Source organism: Scyliorhinus canicula, chromosome 1, assembly GCF_902713615.1.
Source record: "Scyliorhinus canicula chromosome 1, sScyCan1.1, whole genome shotgun sequence".
Taxonomy (NCBI): Eukaryota; Metazoa; Chordata; class Chondrichthyes; order Carcharhiniformes; family Scyliorhinidae; genus Scyliorhinus; species Scyliorhinus canicula.
In genome coordinates this window covers 206,205,283-206,228,658 of record NC_052146.1, presented here as the reverse complement: position 1 = coordinate 206,228,658, position 23,376 = coordinate 206,205,283, and the positions used below count along the sequence as shown (strand labels likewise).

Sequence of the window (23,376 nt, the reverse complement as noted above, 5' to 3'; positions counted from 1 at the left end):
AGTTAATCAGCGGCTGGGGCACTGTGTGGGGGAGAGTGGTCTGCTGCGCGCAAGCTGGCCGAAGGGGGGACTATTTCGCGGGCTGGGTCCATGTAGCACGGCGCGGCCGCTGCAGGCTGCCGCTCTGTGCATGCGCGGCCACGGACCCGGCAATTCTCCGGGGTGTATCGGGCGCTCTACGCTGCTAGACCCCCAGCAAAACAGGGAATCGGTGGCCGTTTTACGCCATTTTGTCTGGCATAAAACGCCACTATTCCCACACCGGCGTGGGGACATAGCCCCAGAATCAGAGAATACAGCCCCAGGTACTTTGTCTGTTTATAAAGGACTAGCTTATGATCTGCCACACTAATCTTCCCGTTCTGTTTATTTGCCGGACACAAAGAATTGACACGTTACAATACCATTATGTGGAGTTTGGTTTTGTCAGCTAACTGGGCCATCAGTACAATGAAACTTCAGAGACGAACAAAGCTCAATTCAGAACACAAAAATAGAGCCTCAGCACTGGCACTTCTCTTTTGCATCTACACGGGTAATCTCAACGTGTTGCCATAACAGTGCGGAGGGTATGCGGCCCATTTCATTTTGTCACAAAGGCAAATCCAACAAAAGGAAATTAAGCTTCCTCTGCTGCCTGCAAACGGTTGTCACTGAAAGATGGGAGTTTAAAATGGAATCTAATTACGCTAATTATGTTGGAAAAGGGCACTTGTTTTTAAGATGTCACTTACCTCTTCATATCTGTCAAAAACAGCTCCTTCTTGCATAAAAGCTGGAACAGCCTTCTGCCACAAAAACTCGTATGCTTTAGCCATTGTTGTTCAGAAACCTAAAAAAAGAACACATAGGACTAATTAATTCTGAAAAACATTCATCAAATCAGCTCTAACCTTCATCTGAAATAATATTAAAGCAACACACTCCCCAATTTTGCAAATTTAGCCCGAGCACATTCAAAGGACATTGACCTTGCCAGTTACAGATGTTCCAACACCCTCTCGGTATTGCTTGTAACCCTGATGGAAGCAAGTTGCAACCTGAAAACTGCAGTAATACCTGACATAAATCATTAATAATTTGGAAAGACCAGGTACAATTCTAAGTTTGCTGCCTGCCTCTCTGACTGCAACGATCCTGCGGCCGACAAGAGCAAGTTCAAATCCCTCATTCTCTTGTAGGTAATTTTCTTTCTCTCTAAAAGGAAAATTAATTAAATCCTTTTTCTCCTACTAATAGATTATCGACTGCTACTGGGAGAAAGAAAAATAGAAAGAAGAAGAATTTGTTCCCAAGTGGAAAAAAAAAGAGTAATTTTCAATAAAAATCAAGCAAAGATTCTCCCTGTTCAGATAAGGAAAGTGCAATGTGCTTTTCCATTGAAGATTACAAAACAGAAAATGCACCAAATGCGCTCTTTCTAGAAAACAAATCTTATGCCTTCAACGCCTGAACCTCAATTCAGCCATGTAAGTTTTTCTTTCACCAAACACAAACAAAATAATGTCAGGGAAACCACGTCACAAGTCACAAACTTTGTTCCCCTATACTTTCAGTGCAAAGATATACATTCAGGACCAATTTTGATAAGGCAGACTTGTATACTTTTATTTTTACTGCACAGCTGGTGAACCGAGACGTCTGACAATACTGAAACAGTTCTCCACCACCTGTGCTCATTATGAATGTTTGGCTGAGAGTCAGCACTGACAAATGCATTAGCTCCACAGTGGTTCCATTTTGACAACTGAAGTGGAGTGACTTTGCGTGATTAACATCTTTATGTGGTTAAAGTAAGTTGTACTATGAATTATTTCATCAACTTCTCAGGGAGGAATTCTCTGGCCTCCTGACCATATGTTCCTCGGCGCGGGGGGGGGGTTTGGTGCCCTGCTATCGGGACCAGAGAATCCCTCCACCGGTGAACTACTGGAGAATCCCGGCCTCCATTTATTTGGAAGTAAATAGCTTTTGCAATAGAGCAGTGCCCTAATAGCCATGGCCTCCACCATGGACGGGTAGAATGCAGATTCCCATCCTTAGTCCCTGCACATTAACCTGCAGGTCTGTGACTATAACTAAAGTTGGAGCCTATGTAGTTTGAGATGGCTCAGCTGCAAGAGTGTTTCCCTCAATTGCTGACTGAATCAATCCACTAAGTAGGTTGACTCGCACAGTGTGAAGATGTCCCAGGTTCAATTTGTTATGATCTGAGAAGATCAGTAACTTTCAAAAATAAATTTGGACTATTAACTGAAAGAATTGCACCATGTTTTAACCAAAACCCTTTATTGTACTAGCAACCCCTTATTCTTTAAGCTCAAAATTCGCAACTGAAAACTTGCTGTTCGATTTTTATTTCCACCAAAGAGTTCACCTATACTCTACAGGATATTGAGGATTCGTCACTTCTCCTGAGAGGAAACCAAAGAGTCCCATAGCTCTCAGGAATTCACATTGTTTCTCCTCAGTGTTCCTGCTATTCTCTATAGTACAAGATTTATTGGGGTCCTTCCACAAGGATCCAGCTCGGTGATCCTCTGGCTTGCCTTCAAACACCTCATGGCTGTGGACTCCCCAGCTCAAGCATGGGCTTCATTGCATTCTTGCTGAGTGACTTCAGATCAGAAAACGCCCTTGTGTTCATATAGCCCTTTGCTACTGGTCTACTAACCCAGATTTCAACTGCTTGTTTCAATGGGAAATCACATAGATAAAACACAAACCCAAACAAATAAAAAAGCCCCACAGCAACGTATCACACCTGGATGGCCCAGATAGAGATTTTAATCAATTACCCCTAAATTCCCAAAACTTCCCTTTGTTCTGGGAAATCGTAGGAATAATTTAAACCTCTTACTGAGGCACCTGCAGATTTCTTGTCTTCACTCAAAAGCTTAGGGAGCGGTCATCTATTGTTTGGGTTTCCCATTTCCACCTCTGATCTTATTAAGCAAACACAGGCCACCCTTTGAAGTTACAATTATTTGAGGTTTGTTTACCAGCTCCTCAAACCTGTTTTCATTATCTTACATTTAAAAATTCAAATTGCCATGCGAACAATTATATTCCCAAATTAATGAATCATGAAGTAACATATCTGTAACAAATTATTCGGAATTAGATGATCTGTGTGAGGTTGCTCTCAGGATATTACAATTAGTTGAGGTGCCACTGGGAGAGGCATATTGGCAATGCTCTCACTTGCGACCATAATAAGCCTGGCTGAAAGCAGGATCAAAATCAGGCTTAACAATGCTCGTGTTTCCAGTCAAAAGTTGGCCAACTCTCACTTTCAAGACTCACAGGTGAATAATCTACATTTGGGAAGCAGATGCATGACTGAAACCATTTTTTTTATTCGTACATGGGATGTGGGCGTCATTGGCTGGGCCAGCATTTATTGCCCATCCCTGAGGGCATTTAAGAGTCACCACATTGCTGTGGGGTTTGGAGTCACATGTAGCCAAACTGGGCAAGGGCGACAGACTCCCTTCCCTCAAGGACACTAGTGCACCCGATGGGTTATTAACGACAATCAACAATGGTTTCATGGTCATCTTTAAACTTTTAATTCCAGATTTTCATTGAATTCAAATTCCACCATCTGCATTAGTGGGATCTGAACCCAGGTCACAAGAGCATCACCCTGGGTCTCTGGATAACTCGTCCAATGACAATACCACTATGCCACTCCCCCCTCCTTAATATTAACTAGGGAGAGAACTGATGAAAAGAAGAAACAAAGGGATTGCCTGAGTTCATGTGCTGTGTTGGTAACCACCACCCCCCAATTATCCAATATTCTGCACCTCTCCAATTCTGGCCTCTTGGCGCATTCTTGATTTCCTTTGTGTCCTGGGCCCCAAATCTCTCCCTCTTTCTTTAAGATACTCCTTAAAACCTACCTCTTTTACAAAGCTTATGGTCACCTGTGATAATGTTACGTGGTAGGATGTCAAATCATCTCTGATAACAGCCCCTGTGAAACGCTTTGGTGCATTTTACCAGTTAAAAGGTGCTATATATGAATGTCGCGATCACAGATGTTTGGCTCTCAAAGTTTCCCAGACACGAGATGGAAACTGCAATTGCACAGGAGAGAGAGAATGACGCTAATATGGCCCAGCAGTTACAGGCCACCATCAAAAGATAATCTTTTGGTTCTATTTTGTAATGATATATTTGTACTGTAAAAACAGGTTGGTTTTGTTTTTTTTTTATATACAGGTTACGCCTCTGCTGAATTACTAGTGTGACCGCAACTTCGGGTCTTAGTGCTTGTCGATGTCACTCACTGATGATAGCTTCCTTTGACGTCAATTTCTGAGCAATATTGAATAGCAGACGAGTAATTAATTCACAAATCACGGATTACCACAAAACATTCTGCAGGTTTCAAGAAACATGGTCAAGGAGCATTGATGAGTAATTAGAGAAGAGAGAGTGTTAGAAGTTGTGGAGACATTGGGCACTATTCAACCACAAAACTTCGAAGGGAGTGATTCAACTAATTGTGAACACAGTCCCATAGCAAGCGTGTTTAACCGTGTGTTTCTCAGCCCTCGCAGCACCGAGAAACACATGGCTATAAAATGCGACTCGCGTTGTATAAGGGGTCCTCAGCGGGGAACGCTTGGCAAGACTGCACAAGGTCGGTTTTGTACACTGGAGAGCTCCGCTCGCTGCAACTCCTCAGTGAGATGGCGGCCCGATCTCTGAGGCGACCCCCAACCCCCCCCCCCCCCCCGACACACCAACCCAATCGCATGCAAAAATTGCCAACTTGGCAGTGCCAGGCTGGTACCCTGGTGGCACTGCCAGGGTTCCAGGCTGTCACTGCAAAGGTGGCAGGCTGGCACCAGCAGTGCCAAGTCACCACCCTGCCCAAAGGCATGTACCAGGGGACGTCCGATCTCCTGGAGACCCCCACGAGTCTCATTCTGTCTGGTCCCTGTTTTGAGGGGATGAATCCCAAAGCCTTGGGTATCTTGAGAATCTGATCATTAAAGTGAGACTGACTGTTTCGCTGTAAGATGTAGATTTGCCAAAAAGTGATCCGACCAACAATAGTCGGAATTTACATTACAATGTCTTACGAGATTACATTAGATTCTCGGGAGGCGAGCTGCGCAGATCCCAAGAGCAGGGACATTGCCCCACGATGAGCTGCGTTTCGGGCCCTGATTGCGCCCCGTTATTGATTTGGGCGTTTCTTCACAAGCAACGCCGGCCCTAGGGTTGCTGGCGCCCCGGGCAAGCTGAACTTCAGCGCCCTTGGGGGTGGGGGGTGGGGCCGAGGCGGGGGGGGGGGGCGAGGCTGAGGCGGGAGGGAGGGACGGGACCGAGGGGGGAGGGGCCAAGGCGGGGGGGGCTGGGGGCGGGCCGAGGGGGGGCAGACGGAGGGCGGCCGGAGGGGCGGCCGGAGGGGGGGGGGGGGGGCAGCCGGAGGGGGGGGCCGCCCTGGGGGAGGGCGGCCACCGCGCATGCGCTGGTTGGTACCGGCCCATCTGCGCATGCGCGGGACCCGAGTCTCTGGCGCCCCCTAGCACATGGCGCCCCGGGCGACTGCCCGAGTTGCCGGTACCTTGGGCCGGCCCTGTTCACAAGTCTAGCCCACACTTGCACTTTTTTCTTCAGTAGTGGGGAGCTGAACTCACTGTCAAGTCGTGCTGTACAGAGATCGGGGCGCCATTTTGAAAGGGTGCCCCCACCTCTCAATGCGCTTGAGGATCCCACTGCATCCCCTCCCCTCCCCCCGACCCATGGGCAATGCCGTCTCCCGCAGACATGGACATTGTGACTCCCAAGTGGGGACAGCCCGCTATGGAGCCACTGAGGACATCCCCCTTTTTCGCCCACCTCATTTCAGGACCTCCACTTTACACCCCCTCAATCTTCATGAGGCCCTTCATATAACTCTTCACCACCCCAATCTTCATACCCACCCTCTCCCCCCCTTTCAGGGGTATTGCCTCTCTCAGGCCCCAACCCTTGACAGTGCCAACATGGCACCTGGGTACTTTGGCACAGCCAGCCTGGTACACTGGCTATGGCCCCTCCCACCTGGCAGTGCCAGAGTGGCATTACCCAGGTAAGCAGGAGGCAGTGACAAGGTGCCAAGCTGGCAGTGCCAATGTGCCCAGATGCCACAGGGAGTGTTAGGGTGCAATTCTGTCCAATGCCCGAACACTAGGGAGTCTCCAATCGCCTGGGAGACCCCCCCCCCCCCCCAGGTGCCATTATGACTGGTTCACGTTTGTACGGACCAGTATTAATCGTGCCCATTCAAGGAAGGAACAGGACAGCATATAAAAAATTGACCAATAACAGACGAACAAATAATTTGCAACTTCTCACAGTTTAGATGCCATTAAAATGTGCAATTTGCTGCATAACATTTGTTACATCTGATATTTGTCCAATTCAGTTCAAAATGTGACATATAAGGAAAGGGAATGAGAGTTGCTGCTTTTTCTGATCTGATAATCTGGCCTTTGCTCAAGGGCATGAGCTGAGATTTCAAAAGAGCTGCCAGTCCAACAAAGTGTCACCCAACAATTAGTTTTCATTAACTTCTGAATGCGCTCATTTAGATCAGTTAAGCGTCAGCCTGGCAGTAGTCGGAGACCAAAGGCCCATAGATCTTGACCAACTTCAGCATATAATCTATGCTGACACTTCAGTGCAGAACTGTTCTCATAAATGGCATCTTTCAAATGAGATATTACCCCAGCTTTGGTGTGGTGAAACTGGCTACTTCATGTTCCTACATATCCATGCATTACACAGCCAACATTCACTTTTGAAGTGTGAAGTGCTTTGGGATATCCTGAGGGCATGCCAAATCATAGCGTAATTCCTCCACAGCTGTCTTAATGGGGCAGAAACAATTAATCACAATTCCACTTTCGTGGTTAAAAGTTACAACCACGCTTCGGACTCTGGACCATTCTTGAGAGGTCAACTAAGTTACTGTTAGGAGCTGAGCAGGAAGATCATGGCCCGAATTTTCCCAGGTGTGGTAATCACCATTGGATTCCCACTCTACTCCTATTTTTCTGTGCCATGCCTCCGCTACACATTTCTGGCCAGGTCTTACAAGCCCAGTTTATTCAGGAATATGGAGCTGTCGGCCATCAAACTGCATCCTTGTAGCACTGGGTCGTCTGGAGGGAGACAAGTCACACCCTTCTGTGTAGCTGTCGTATTATGGTAAATCTTCACTAACACACTGAATAGCATTGGGACATGTGATTGAGCAAATGGATATGTATATATGGATGGGTGAGGTAAGTGGCTGGTTGGCAGTTGGGTTGCTATGTCACGGGAGGGGGGAGAGGGAGTCAGAGTTGGGGGATGGGTCAGGGAGGTACACTGATGGGAGTTAGTCAGGTCACGTTGTGGAGGAGGGGTTTAGTCAGGACTGGTTGGGGTTGAGTTCGGAGGTCAGGAGGAGGAATTGAAGTTCAGGGGGCCAGAATCCATGGGAGTGAGATGGACATGGGGGGGGGGGGGCAGCTAGAAGGTCGGTGGGTGTTGGGAATTCAATCATCACGGGGGAAGGATTCATGGGGGTGGGGTGCTGGTAGTTAGTGTAAGTGTTCACATCAGAGATACTGTGATTGGGAAGGTCAGTCCTCTGGTAATCCAAGAGTTAGACTAGGAGTTTACTGTCCAGCATCTCCAAGATAACAATCGAGGTGAGTAAGGCAAAACTCTCCAATGTCTCTAACTCCAAGTGTTAGAGACATTTGAGGAGGGTCCCAATGAGCAGAGAAATTGCCCATCGGAAGTTCAAACTTCCCAGGCAATCCCAACGGAGCCAGTGCATCGGGACTTCGCAGGATACCGACATGCATCTTGGGTAGCTACACCCGGTCTCTGATGATCCAGAAACTGGACCTTGTGGGCAAAACATTTTATGAAGCTGCTACAATGGTAGTGTACTAAACTAAAAAGCAAATGGACGACACAGTGGCTAGCACTACTGCATCATGGCGTTGAGGACCCAGCCCCGGGTCACTGTCCGTGTGGAGTTTGCACATTCTCCCAGTTTCTGCGTGGGTCTCATCCTCACAACCCAAAAAGATGCAGAGGGTAGGTTAATTGACCATGCTAAGTTGCCCCTTAATTGAAAATAAAAAGAATTGGATACCCTAAAAGATAAAATAAAAAGCAAAATACTCCGATGCTGGATTTCTGAAATCAAAACAGAAAATGCGACATAATCTCAACTGGTCTGGCAGCATCTGTGGAGAGAGAAACAGAGTTAACATCTTGAATAAAATATGACTATTCTTTGGTGTTCAGTAGAAGAGTCACATAGACTCAAAACATTAACTCTGTTTATTTCTCCACAGCTGCTGGCAATCCTGCGGTGCTTTTCCAGCACCTTCCATTTTTATTAGAGTTGTGAATTGGGATATGAAATGTTACAGTGCAATTACAAGTGATTTTTATTTTTTTGCAGCATTAAAATATTAAATGGATTTGCATTTATATATTCAGTTTGAAATTAAATGGAGGATACTTGCACCTCAGCACTATATATTCAAATACAGTTCAATATAACCAATTTGCTGGAGATCTGGTTACAATATTGTAAGATCCAGGCATCAGCCATGAAGAAGCGATGATGGTTTGGAACAAAAAGATTTTATTAGACTTACTCACTACACACTCTACTGCCCGAAGGGTCTCCCACACCCGGGCCGGGGTATTTGTGTCCCAGGGTACCCTTGGTTAAGTGTGTAGCCCCACTCCCTCATCAGAGAAGATCATACTCAGGTGAGGCCACAGGGAATCTAATGGTACAGATCCCGTGGCCTCCGGTCGGATTATAACATAATAATAATCTTAATTAAATGGAAGCCTACTTGTGACAATAATAATGATTATTATTATTAGTGTCACAAGTAGGCTTACATTAACACTGCAATTAAGTTACTGTGAAAAGCCCCTGGTCACCACATTCCGGCGCCTGTTCGGGTACACAGAGGGAGAATTCAGAAATGTCCAATTCACCTAACAGCACGTCTTTCGGGACTAGTGGGAGGAAACCGGAGCACCCGGAGGAAACCCGCGCAGACACGGGGAGAGCGTGCAGACTCCGCACAGACAGTAACCCAGGCTAGGAATTGAACCCGGGTCCCTGCCGCTGTGAAGCAACAGTGCTATCCATTGTGCTACCGTGCCACCCTGATGAACTGTCCAAATCAGGCATTGCATTCATAAATAAAGAGCAAAAAAAGTTTGCCTGAACTTATCTCAGGAACAAACTCTTGATAAATGCCCCTTCCTGCTATGAAAAGAAAAACTGAAGGATAGATGGATAGCAGCAGTGTCACACCTAGGGATTCAAAACAGCTGTTACACTGTCAGCATCTGCATTTCAGATCTATTTTAGTAATCACTAATGACATTAGGAAGTAAACACAAAGGTTAGCACAACGGGAATCTGTTTGATAAATGATTAGAATCGAGAAAGCTATTATCTCAAGATTGTGGTCTGAAAAGCAACTGTATAGAGCGCTCCTGACAAAAGGCATTAAACGCAAGTGTTCCTGAGTACAGGGCGTCTGAGGCGGGGCAGGAGCCATAAAGAAAATATGTTGTCGCCTGCTGCACTCACCAGTCCTCAATCAACTGGCTTACTGCTTTCCATTATAATGTTCTTACAATCACAATAATCTCCCCTGCCCTATGTATGAATTTATAATAACAATAATATAATAATCGCTTATTGTCACAAATAGGCTTCAATTAAGTTACTGTGAAAAACCCCTAGTCGCCACATTCCGGCGCCTGTTCAGGAGGCTGGTACGGGAATTGAACCTGCGCTGCTGCTTTGTTCTGCAGTACAAGCCAGCTAAATAGCCACACATCATTTTCACATTGCAGTGATGCCTCGAAATAAAATTCTGTTGGAAAGCAAATGATATCATGCCATCACTCGTTGCTAATCACAATTGGCAATCAAGTGTCAATGGTGACAATCATCCTTTTGTATCAAGACCACAGGTGAAAAGAACAAGCAAGTATCCCGTACGTCTCACAATCCCAGCGTCTCCAGGCAGCAATTTCTTTCTCGCCCTCCCTTCCCTCCAGTTCCCGAACACAGACCTTTTCAGCTATCTCCGCTCAGCAGTGAGCTCGCTGTCCCAAGCCTGTGCACACCAGCCAATGTCACATGGAAGACCGGCACGTCTTGGGAAGAATCTCCCAAACATTCAAATTCTTTATACTCCGCGGGTAATACTTTTCAGCCATTCAGCTGATTTGTGCTCACCCGAACAGCTAATAACTGCACTAATCTCTGCTCCTATTACCACACCAGCAATGCCCTGAATATGTTGAATGCAGTCCTTCAAATCGATTTCTTACCCCTGACAGCAATGTTTCTCTCTCAGCTGCAAAATACATATTCTTCTGGTGACAAATCAGATACTTCAGTCTGAACTGACTGCTTATTTATACCGTAAATCTTAACTAGCCACCTACTGAATTTCAAATCGTCACTGTGTCATACTTGATAATTAATTCAAAATACTGTTTCTAATGTGACATTTTGTGACGGCAAGCACAATTTCATCGTGAACGAGTTTAAGGTTCGTTTAATACAAGGTCTTTCTGATAGATGAAAATCGTAACAATAAGTGCCCCTGTCCGGAACAAACTTTTTGAGCGGGTAGTGGAGGCAGGTTCGATCGAGGTATTCAGAAGAGACTTGGATTGCTATCTGAAAAGAACGTGCAAGGTTACAGGGGTAAGACAGCGGAATGGGACTTGGTTGAACGCTCTTTCAGAGAGCGAGTGCAAACTCAATGGGCCAAAGGGCCTCCTTCTGCACTGTAAAGATTCTATACGGTGTCCTCTCTGCTTTGTCATAAATGAACTTTTTTTTTACTCCTTTCTCAAAGTACAGTAAACATTGTGCTATCCGGCATCCTACCAACCAGCACTCTCCAGCAAATGGAATTTCTGACAGCTGAATTTTTTTATTTTAAAAAGCCCATCACTTTCCGTGTTCAGACAATACGTTCTTTTACATGCAAAACATAATAATGACAAAAAATTATAAATCTTCAGAAGTTGTTCTCAGGCTTTACAGTGAAATTAAATTATTGGGTCAGTTTTGGTTATTGTGCCCGAGTAAAGATATGTGGCACTTTGTCGAGTCTGAAGTAATGTTAACTCCCTGTTAACCGGCATTTTTGTTTAACCAGCACTGCCCATTCCTCAAGTATGCTGGGTAACAAAAATGTTACTGTCTTTTTATATTCCAGTTTTAGGTGCCAAATATGGCTTAATGGTAGCATTCTTTCCTCCAAGTCAGAAAGTCACCGGTTCAAGTCTCACACCAGAAGCTTCCCGGCTTGGGTCACTGTCTGTGTGGAGTCTGCACGTTCTCCCAGTGTGTGCGTGGGTTTCCTCCGGGTGCTCTAGACTCCTCCCACAGTCCAACGATGTGCAAGGTAGGTGGATTGGCCATTCCAAATTGCCCTTAGTGTCCAAAAAGGTTAGGTGGGGGTGAGAGGATAAAGGGGAGGGGATGGAGGAGTGGGGCTTGGGTGGAGTGCTCTTTCCAGGGGCCGGTGCAGACTCGATGGGCTGAATGGTCTCCTTCTGCACTGTAAATTCTAAGAAGTTCTATGAAAGCTTGAGCCCTCAATATGGGTGGACATTTTAGAGCAGTACATATGAACATGCAAATTAGGAAGTGGAGAAGGCCACTCGGCCCCTCTCCACCATTCAATAAGATCAGCGCTAATCTGATTGTGACCATAACTTTGCATTCCTGCCCACTCCTGATAACCTCTCACCCCCTCGTTAACCAAGATCCGCCTTAAAAATATTTAAAGATTCTGCTTCCACTTTTGAGGAAAAGAGTTCCAGAGACTCACCACACTCAGAGGAAACAATTCCCCTCATCTCTATCTTAAATGCATGGCCTGATATCAGTGACACCTAGTTCTAGATTGTCTAACAAGAGGAAACATCCTCTCCACATCCACCCTGTCAACATCCCTTAGGATCTTTAAGCAGGATACTGCGTATGCTGGAAATCTGAAATAAAAACAGAAAATGTTGGAAAAAGTCAACAGATCTGGCAGCATCTGTGAAGGGAGATAATAGAGTTAACGTTTTGAGTCTGTAAGACTCTTCCTCAAAGCTGACAAAGATACAAATTAGAAATATTAACTTTAACCGGAATTCTCCGGCTGCTGGGATTCTCTGTTCCCACCGGCAGCCCTCACCCGCTGCGGGTTTCCCAGTGGCATGGGGTGTCTTCATGGGAAATCCCATTGACAAGCGGCGGGTACAAGGAATCCTGCCACTGATGAACGGCGTGCCATAGAATCCCTACAACGCAGAAGGTGGCCATTCGGCCCTTCAGGTCTGCACCGTCCCTCTGAAAGAACACTCGACCTAGGAACACTCCCCGGCCCTATCCTCACAACCTCAGTTAACCTGCACATTTTAGGACACTAAGGGCAATTTAGCATGGCCAATCCACCTAACCTACACATCTTTGGACTGTGGGAGGAAACTGCAGGACCCTGAGGAAACCCACGCAGACACAGGGAGAATGTGCAAACTCCAACAGACAGTCGCCCAAGACCAGAATTGAACCCGGGTCAATGGTGCTGTGAATAAGCAGTGCTAACCACTAACCACTGCGCCACTGAGAAACATGGGGCTGGGGGAAGGGAGAATCCAGCCCTTTGTTTCTCTCTCCATAGATGCTGCCAGGCTGGCTGATATTTCCCAGCATTTTCTGTTTTTACTCTCGAGCAGTATCCAGGAAGGTACCATCTTTCAGACAAGATATTAAATTCAGACCCTGTTCTCTGTGAAAGGCCCCTCAGCAGCATTCAGGGAAATGTATGGGAGGTGCTATATAGGTCAATATATATCCCTCAGTTAACATTACTAAAATAAATCATCTGGTAATTTATCCGATTTTTCTCAACAAGATCTTGCTGTGAATAAACTGGTTGCTACTGTTTGGCATGATTTTTTCTGAAACAAAAGCTCCTCTATGTTGCTTCATTTAATAACTAGCCAGAACTGAATGCCTGAATTATCGGGAGTGGGCATGGCTAAATGACAGGCTTAATGATGATTGTCAACAAATAATTTGCCAACTCTACTGTTTCGAAGGTGCAGACCCTGCTGTGCAAGAGGTCACTTGCGCATTACTGCCTGTGAAACCGCGTAGCCCAGCGTGAGAAACATGCGCTCAAGAGGTGGAGTAAAGGCAGAAAATTAGTATAAAAATAGAAAGAAGACTTGAAATAAACGCAAAATGCTGCAGATGCTGAAAATCTAAAATTTTGGGAGTTACCTAGCAGGTCTGGCAGCACCTATGGAGAGAGGAAGAGTTAATGTTTCGAGGCAATATGACTCTTCTTCGGAACTGAAGACATACAATGTTCAGAATCTGAACAATAAGGCAATCAAGGTGCATCAAGCTACATTATGGACATTTTTTCACTTGCTGTGCATTTCAGAACAAAATATAATTTTCACTTCTTGGTGTTCAATTCTTGAAACTGGTGATTGATTGATTGGATTGATTGATATTTATTGTCACATGTACCGAAGTACAGTGAAAAGTACTTTTTCTGCGGCCATGGGAGGGCTCGCAGAGAGTCGCCATCTTGAATTTTGGCCACATCCTTGGGGTCAAAAACTGATGTCTCTTCTACATCAAAGTAACAGATACAAACGTAATCACTCCCGGTACACAGGAAAGTGCAATGTTAGCATGGCTCCTTCTTTATGCCAGTATCTAAAATTACTATCCTGATGCGTGATAAGGCTCAAATTGTTAGCAGCGGGGCGTAACCCTGGGATCTTGGACAATTGCAGTACAATTGTGGGAAAAAGTCCCAGTTCTCTTCAACCCCGTGACCCAGTCTAATGTCTCACCACCTTGATTATCTTAGCTACAATTATGTAATAAACAGCTCATTACTCCATTAGAGATAAGCTGCAAGAAATCATGTGATTATATTTTAATCCCTGGACTAGTAAACAGCTGAAGGCAGCATACTTTTTGCTGCTCTTGTCAACGTGCACTTTCTCAGTATGTTTCTTATGCTTACAATGCGCAACTTCCCTCATCTGTGAATGCAGCCAAGCTGCTCTGCAGCCTGCCTTGTGATTGTGACAAAGGCAGATGAGCCATCCCTGTTCTTTTCGACCAGTCGGTAACCTTTGACCCACTTGCACCACCCTTCTCCAATGTCTCTCCAGAGACATCCAGCTGTGTGGAACCGCACTGGCCTGGTTCATTCTTATCAACCTAATTGTAGCCAGAAAATTCCTGTCCATTATTTCTCTCCCCGATCCCAGCCCCACTTCATGGTCTCACCACTGCCCATCTCTGTAATCTCCTTCCAGCCCCACACCCTGCAAGGTTTCGCCACTCCTATGATTTTGGCTTCCTGTCCCTTCCCAATTATAACTGCTCTACCATCGGCAGTCACGCCTCCAGTTGATAGGCCCCAACCTATGGGATTCCCTTCCTACTCCTTTTTGCCTCAAGACCTCACTTTCCTCCTAAAAACACTTCTTCAGACCTACCTCTTTGACCCAAGCTTTTGGTCATCTGACCTAATATTTCTTTATGCGGCCCATGGTTTGACCTTGTTTTATAATGCTCATGTGGTGTATCTTGTGACGGTTCTTTGCATTAAAGGCGCAATATAAACATCAGTTGCGGTTGTCAGCTCTGGTGTGCCCCATGGATCGATCCTGAGCCCCCTCCTGTCTCTCATCGCACTCTGTTCCTGATGACATTGTGCAAAGCACATGCTGAAAATACCCGACTCTACCTCATCGCCACGTCTCTCAACCCGTCCACTGCCACTAAAAGATCAGACGGCTAGACTGACGTCCATCACTGGATGCGCAGAAATTTCCCCCAGTTCTGGCAATGTTGACGCCACTGCCTTGAATCACTGCCACAAACTCCGCTTCCTTATAACCGACTCTATCCCTCCGTCTGTCAACCATTTTGAGACAAAACCAAACAGTTTGCAACCTCACTGTCATATTTGGCTCCTAGCCACACATCCGCTCCATCAGCAAGCCTACCTAGTTTCACCTCCATAACATGGCTCAATTGCACCCAGTCTCAGCTCTCCTGCTGCTGAAATCCATGTCCATGCTTATGTTACCTCCAGACTTGGGTACCCTGATGTGCTCCCGGCAGCCACCGGAATCCTACCTTCCGTGAACTTGTGGTCACCCAATGTTCTACTACCCGTGGCACAACTCGCACCAAATTTCATTCACGCATCACCCCCTGCACTTGCTGTATAGGGTCAGAAAGCCATTCTCTTGCTCCAAGACACATGTCTACTGGCTTTGGCAGAACCAGAAGATTCCGGTCGCTGAGACCAATTCCAGCTCCCTTGGCATCTCAGCTGAAATTGGCCAACTGCTTTCACATCTCACCACTGCACTGCTCAAACACTTATGCTACTTTTTTGCTGCACCAGCAGTGAGAAAGTGTAGTGTTGGTGTACATGTGCACAAAAAAGTGGAGGCATTCTGACACATAGAAACAAAGGACCCTTTTGAGGGTTGAGTGTTCGAGCCAAAAATCATTGCACAGGTGGCATTTTTCAGCCACCATCCGCCCAGGCTTGCCTGGCCCTTCATCTGCGGCGCTCCTCTGTCCCATTCAGGTAGCTGATTCGGTCGTCGTGGACACCAGGTAGGATATTTTAACCAAACCCGCTGGGGTGGAAAACGCACGGGATCAGGCAACCTGCGCAACATGACTCATTAATTTCAATGGAGAGTGAAAGCTGGGGGGGTGCAAAATCAACATTGCCCTGATCAGGTCAGTTCCCCGGGTGGCAGAACAGGTTACAATTTCTCCCATGAGGTGCAGTGTAAAAAACAAAATCAGCATTCTACCAGACCACATGGGTGTTCCACCAACAAGTTCGGGCAAAATTGCCTCCAGTGTCTCGGTCTGCATCGTCCACGACTGGGATCTCCTATTCTTTACAGCTCCGAAGCCTTCCTCTCTAATGCCACGAACAGCACTGTGCCTGTCTTATTAGGCAGTAAAGATTCTCTGTGCAATCAGATGAAACTACTCGAGCAGCTGTGGAACGCCCCATGAGTTTTTAACCTTGCCCAAGTGAAAAGAAATACAGAATTTGCAACAGATTGTGTTTTTGTGGTTTATTGTTCCCTTTTCCCTCGTTAGTCTGACCACGTTAAGCATCTTTTCTGGCCTCTGTCAAAAGCCATGCATAGTGGGCCAATGGCAAGTGTGATATTGATTGAGGGAGATCCTCCCTGCTGAGTGATTTGCTTCCGCTCTCCATCCACTTCTGGAAACACAGTGGGAATCAGCAACTTGGTTTGTGGGGACAGGGCGAATTCCCCATGCTCGATGCTGGTGCAGTTACAATAAGCTGCAATGTTATAACACCATCTCAACAAGCATGCGGCTCTCGTACAGCTGGAAGAGAAACCAATATCATGGGCTCAATTCAACTAAATGGGTACAAAGTCCCATAGCGAGTGCATTTAGCCACGTGTTTCCCGGCGCTCGCAGCACCGAGAAACAGGAGGCTATTCAACGCAACCCGCATTGCATAGGGGCCTCAGCAGGGAATGTGCGGCTGAGGCAGCGCATAGCCCCATTTTGTACACTGGGGAGCTCCGTGAGAGATCAGGACACCATTTTTAAATGCGTCCCGATCCCCGAGACCCCTGAAGCCATTCTGACCTCTTCTCCAGCCCCCGGCACCCCACCTTCACACAGGGCACCACGGCCATATCACGTGCACGCAAAAAATGCCAGCATGGTACCTTGCCAGTAACAACCTGGCATCTTGGCAGTGCTCATGACAGCTGGCAATGCCACCTTGGCACCTTAGCAGTGCCAGGCTGGCACTAAGGTGGCACAGATGGAACTAGCAGTGCCAGGGCACCACCCTGTCCAAACAGCATGCAGCTGGGAGCCTTTGATCCTCATGGGGGACCCCCGCGCGTTTTGTTTTGTCTGCTCCCCGTTTGTGGGGACCACTGCTGAACAACGTTGGCCTCAGGTCTCTGAGGCAAAGGAGATGAATCCCAAAACCTCAGGTACCTCGGGAACCTGCACACTTAAGTAAAACTATCTCGTCTAATGTGCAGAGTTGCCAAAAAGTGATTGACATTGCTACGTTTCAGATTGCGTTGGATCACGCGAGGCATTGCCGTGTAGGTCCCTGGAGCGGGCTCTCCTGGCTTTTATCAGCCACATTGCGTCGCGGCGAGCTGACTTTCAGGTGCAGCCTGGCTGTTGGATCACGCCCCATATATCACACAACCTGACTGGGTTTTCACATGGCCTGAAGAACTAACTAGTCAGGTCAACATTCCAACCTCTTCAGGGATTAAAATTGTTGGTTACCAAAATCTGGTAAAAATTATGGAGAATTGATAGCATCTCAGAAGGTTAAAAATAAAATAAGAAAATGGGGGAAATGAGAAGACTGGTCTGAACTGTTTTTTCCTTCAGGGGGATACTGGTACTGTCAATGAATGCCTACCTTGCCTGTGGCGTCCACATTCATGAAAGAATGATTTTAAAAACTGCCAGATATAAAGATATTCTGAAAAGCCAATCATAGAGCCTGTAAATTGGACCCTGCTGCATCAAGAAAAAAATCAACTCTGGGCAGATACAAATTCTGCAAATTCTCCGGGAAGCCCCCCTACCATGTGGGCTTCCCGGCGGCAGAGGGTGCGAACAACAGGAAACCGTGTTGGCAGCAGTGGGCCTGGAAAACCACACTGCGGGCGAGTGGTTGGCTTCATTCACTCTCAAAACAAGACATCGGGGAGGCCTTATGTCATCAATCGCAATATTCCTGGAGCACAATCTGGTGTCGACAGGTAAAGGGGGCACGTGCAGTGCCTTAACACACCCACACAACTGTGACTTCATACGTAGCATCTATAAAACAAGACTTGGTTCAACCGTGCACGAGATGACACAAACCTGGAAGCCAAACAACTGGTTTCCTTGCCAAACACTTACCTGTTGAAGCAACGGGAGAGCCCATCATGCAAAGCTCTCAAACGAGAGAGTTCAAACATGCGAAAGACAGAACTATATTTCCAACCTTATTTTTCTATTTGGCACTAGCCACAATGTCTGACTGCCAACATTTTTCTTCCACTTGGTTTAAAATGCAATCTAATTGCTTTTCCCTTGAACATACCTGGATAAGAATTTGAAGCTGTTCTTACTTCAAGTAGGTCAGTGTGGCATTGGGATTTCAGCAAATATTCAACAAATTCTGATCATCAGAGGCAAACATGGATACCACAAGCTTAAGAATGCAAATTACTCCTTAGAGTTTGCTCAGCAACTTTGCTGCTGTAGTCTGCAAACTGTCAAATCTTCATTTTAAACCCAACCGTGTTAGGAAACCACAAACTGATGCAACTTGTGGTTGAGGTCACTGACAATGACATAATGATGCAGCGCAGGAGGCTCTTCAGCCCACTGAGCCTGTGCCATCCCTTCGGTGAGGCCTAATTATTAATTCCAATCCCCTGCTCTTTCCACGCAGTCCTGTTGTTTTTTTTTGTTTCACTTTCAGTATTTATCCTTTTTTATTTAAAAAAAGAAGGCACTATTTAATCGGCTTCTATCACCCTTTCAGGCAGGGAAGTCCCGATCACAACAGTTTACTACTGAATTACAAAAACACCTCCACATGTCACCCCTGGTTCTTTTGTCAATATGTTTATACTTTCTGGTTACCAACCCTTCCAAAGGTTGGCTCGGTGCCCACAGATAGAAATATTTAAAATTAGATCCAGGCTCTCATTTACATACATCTCTTGTGAGAGAGCAACACAGGTATTATTGCACGAGCATAATTCTTGGTAAACCAGAGATACAATAACACTATGCTCCACCAAAACCTTCAAAACATAAATCAGATAAATATATTTCCGAAGAAATTATATTCAAGTCGACTTAAAATAGAGTAGCCAATTTTCTGAACAGAGAGACCCATTGTAGAATCACAGAATCCCTACAATGGTCCAATCCCACACCCAATCTCTGTAACCCCACCTAACCGTTGGATACTTGGGGGCAATTCAGCATGGCCAATCCACCAAACCTGCACATCTTTAGACTGTGGGAGGAAACTGAAACATGCGGAGGAAACCCACACAGACACAGGGAGAATGTGAAAACTCCACACAGCCAAATTCACCCGAGGTCGGAATTGAACTCGGGCCTCTTGCGCTGTGATGCAGCAGTGTTAACCACTGTGCCAAGTATGTCAGACCATAAGACATTGGAGCAGAATTAGGCCACTCGGCCCATCGAGTCTGCTCCGCCATTCAATCATGGCTGATATTTTTCTCATCCCCCTTCTCCTGTCTTCTCCCCATAACCCCTGATCCCCTTATTAATCAAGAACCTATCTACCTCTGTCTTAAAGACACTCAGTGATTTCCTTGAGAACTGGCACAATTCAGACGTCGAGGAACTGGAAAAATCAGATGGCCGGTAATCGGACTCAGTCCCCACTGTAACAGCACTGAAATCAGACTTTGCGATTCGGCACAATGCTCAGTTGGATTGCGCTCACAGGGACTGCATCGGAAATGCAAATGAGGGCTGGAGGACCTCAAACAATATCCTGCATCTCCAGGTGTGGGTCCACCTGGCCTTAAATCTATACCATTCAACTAAGATATTAAAGGTGTGGGCAGCACGGTGGCGCAGTAGGTTAGCCCTGCTGCCTCACGGCACCGAGGTCCCAGGTTCGATTGCGGCTCTGGGTCATTGTCCGTGTGGAAGTTTGCACATTCTCCCCGTGTTTGCGTGGGTTTCGCCCCCACAATCCAAAAATGTGCAGGCTAGGTGGATTGGCCACACTAAATTGCCCCTTAATAGGAAAAAATGAATTGGGCACTCTAAATTTAAAAATATATATATTAAAGGTGTGACAAAGGAAGTTGTCTGAAGAGACACTGGGAGGTATGCTCTCTCTTCCCCACACTCCCCCCCCCCCCCCCCCCCCCCGGGCCGGTGGGAGAATCAGCGGGGCGCTGCGCAAATCGTGCCACGCCGCCCCGACACCCGCATGCGATTCCCCCCCCCCGAAACCAGCACTGCGCGAATCGCGCCAGGCTGCTTGGAGAATCGCGGCAAATGGCGAGTAGCGGTTCTCCGGCCCGCATGGGCCGAGCGTAAACGGCCGAGTCCCGCTGGCATCGTCCACACCTGGTCGCTGCCGGCTGGTACTCGTCGCGAAAGCTTGTGGGGTTGGCCTGTGTGTGGGGGGGCTCCGTTCCCAGGGTGTCCTCTGATGGGGTCTGGCCCGCGATCGGGGCTCACCGATCGGCGAGCCAGCCTCTCTTCTCCCCCCACCCCCCGGGCCTACTTCCTTCCGTAGCCGGCCCCAGAACCCCGGCGCCATGTTGGTGAGGGACCGGAGCACTCTGAGATAACCGTGCATGCGCTAGTTGCCGCTGGCCCAACTGCACATGTGCAGGACCTAAGCCACCGCTTTTAGGCGGCGCCGGGTCTCTGACGCCACGCTGAGGCCCCGCCCCCGTAAACCGTAAGACGCCCCTACGAGCCCCACGGAGGGGAGAGAATAGGGGTCTGGGAATGGGCGCCGACGCCGGAGTAAAACACTCTGATTTTTACTCCAGCGTTGGCACTTAAACTCCCGTTGGGAGAATCCCGCCCACTGGCTTATTTTCTATTATTATTTCCCCTTAATGTGTTTATTTATTTTAGCTTTTTTTTGTTGTGAATATTTGTGAAACATCTGCCCACATTAGAACAAAGCAGTGCCCAACACCATTGCAAAGCTGACAACATATAATTTCTTTTTAAACAGGTCATAAAGCATGAAAATCTTTAAAGGAACGGCATCTAACCAAGTGGTATTTTGTGAAATGTAAACTTTAACTTCACCTCCAAGGTGAAATGGCAAAGACGATGGATGTTTCAAATGGTCACAATTGTTCTTTTAAATCTTTTTATTGCCATTTCTCATATTTATAAACAATTGTATATATACACACGTCACATTTTTCTCACCCACGCTAATTTACTTTATTGTACCGAAAGATTATTTTGTCTTTCTTTTAAATTCGTACTGTATACATTTTGCCGCCCTCTGGGTCAGTCTATGATACCCCCCTCCCTTGCAGTATTCCCCCTGTCCCCCCCCCTTTGTTGGATTCAGCTGTGCTTTGCTTTTATTCAGGCCCCCCCCCCCCTCGCTTTTTGTGGTTTCTCCACCTTCCTCTGTTTCCTGCTCTCCTCTTTCTCCCCCTCCCCCCCCTTCTCTGCTTTTGTGGTTTCTCCACCTTCCCTCTGTTTCCTGCTCTCCTCTTTCTCCCCCCCCCCCCCCCCCCTTGGGTTGCGCAGTCCTTTGGTTCCTCATCTATCTGTTTTTTTTTATTCTTGGCTTACTCCTCGCTGCTGGCCTGGAACAGGTTTTGGAACAATTCGACAAACTGCCCCCAAGTATCCAGGAAGCCTTCCTCGGACTCTCGGATGGCGTATTTAATCTTCTCCAGGTGGAGAAATTCCCAGAGTTCAGCAAGCCAATCTGCAGCTGTGAGTGGTGATGCTGATCGCCAGCCGATTAGGGAAGCGAAAGCAAGGGCGTTAGCCCCCTTCCCCATGTGTAGTTCTGGTTGCTCCGATACCCCTAAGATTGCCACTATTGGGCATGGCTTCACCCTCACCTCCACAACCTTGGGCATTGCCTCGGAGAAGGCCGTCCAGAACCCAGCAAGTTTGGGACAAGCACAGAACATGTGGGCGTGGTTGGCTGGGCCCCTCTGGCACCTTTCACATTTATCCTCCACCTCCAGGAAGAACCTGCTCATTCGGGTTCTGGTCAGGTGCGCTCTGTGCACCACTTTGAGCTGCATTAGGCAGAGCCTTGCGCAGGAGGAGGAGGTAGAGTTAGCCTTGCTCAATGCTTCGCTCCAGAGTCCCCACCTTACCTCTGTCCCCAGTTCGTCCTGCCGTTTTTATCTCGTCTCGTCCAGTAGTGTTTGAGCTGTCCAGTAACTGTCTGTATATTTTCCCACATAGCCCCCACTCTTTGCTGCCTGTGCCTATCAGGTCCTCTAGTAGTGTGGTTTCTGGGCCCCCGGGTAGCTTACTGTCTCTTTGCGGAGGAAGCGTTTTATTTGGAGTTGTCTTATTTCCTGCCCTTTTGTTAGTTTCCACTTCCTCGCCAGTTCGTCCAGTGTTGCCAGTCTGTGCCCTACGTAAAAGTCCCCAACTGTCAGTGAGCCCCCATCCCGCCTCCTTCTTTTGAAGGTGGTATCTAGCATGGCTGGGGGGAATCTGTGATTGCTGCAGATGGGGGCCATTTTAGTTAGCCCGGTGTTGTCTCAGTTGGGCCCACGTTCTCAGCGTGGCCGCTACCACTGGGCTTGTTGTGTATCTTGTTGAGGGGGCTGGGAGTGCTGCTGTGGCCAGGGCCTGGAGGGTCGTTCCTTTATAGGAGGCCTCCTCCTTCTGTACCCATCTGTGCCGGGTTCGTGTACCCATCCCCTCACTCTTTCTACCGTTGCTGCCCAGTGGTAGTATTGTACGTTCGGTAAAGCCAAGCCCCTTTGATTTTCCTTCTTTGCAGTGCTATTTTGGGAATTCTCGGATTGTTCCCCCCCCCCCCCCCCCCCCCCCCCCCCCCCCACCACACCACACACACACACAAACAATGCGATTAGACAGTCTACATTTTGGAAAAAAGCCTTGGGGATGAAGATCATTATGGATCTAAACAGGAAGAGGAACCTCGGCAGTGCGTTCATCTTGATCGTCTGCACCCTCCCCGCCAGGGAGAGTGAGAGTGACCCCCACCATTGAAGGTCTTTTTCTTACTTCCTCCACCAGGCTGGTCAGTTTGTGGATATGTCCAGTCTCTGGCTATCTGGATCCACAGGTAACGGAATCTGTTCTGGGCCGTTATAAACGGGAGCCCCTCAGCTCTGCCCCTCCCCTATTTGGGTTCACTGGGAATGCCTCACTCTTGCCCAGGTTAAGTTTGTAGCCCGAAAAGGTTCGAAACTCCTCAAGATCTGCAGTATTGTCGTCAGTCCCTCCTGTGGCATCGAGACACAGAGGAGCAGACCATCTGCATATAGTGAAACTCTTGTGCCCTCTGTATCCTCTCTGGATGTCCTTCCAGCTTTTCGCATCCCGCAGGACTATCGTCAGGGGTTCGATCACTAGCACAAACAAGAGTGGGGACATGGGGCAGTCGGTCTTGTTCCTCTCTGTAGCTGGAAGTATTCAGACTGGAGGTGTTTTTCAGATGCTCGCTTTGGGAGTGTTGTCAGGAG

At 47.3% G+C, this 23,376-nt stretch overlaps 1 protein-coding gene across 1 annotated transcript in view; it reads right to left on the bottom strand.

Moving 5' to 3' along the window:
- The window catches only part of LOC119971201 (1-phosphatidylinositol 4,5-bisphosphate phosphodiesterase beta-4), a 595,914-nt gene that overhangs the window by 272,353 nt on the left and 300,185 nt on the right, over positions 1–23,376 (bottom strand). The window contains exon 5 of the mRNA XM_038806423.1: positions 735–832. Coding sequence (XP_038662351.1) covers positions 735–818 — 84 coding nt within the window. The 5' untranslated portion in view covers positions 819–832. The remainder of the gene's footprint in view (positions 1–734; positions 833–23,376) is intronic.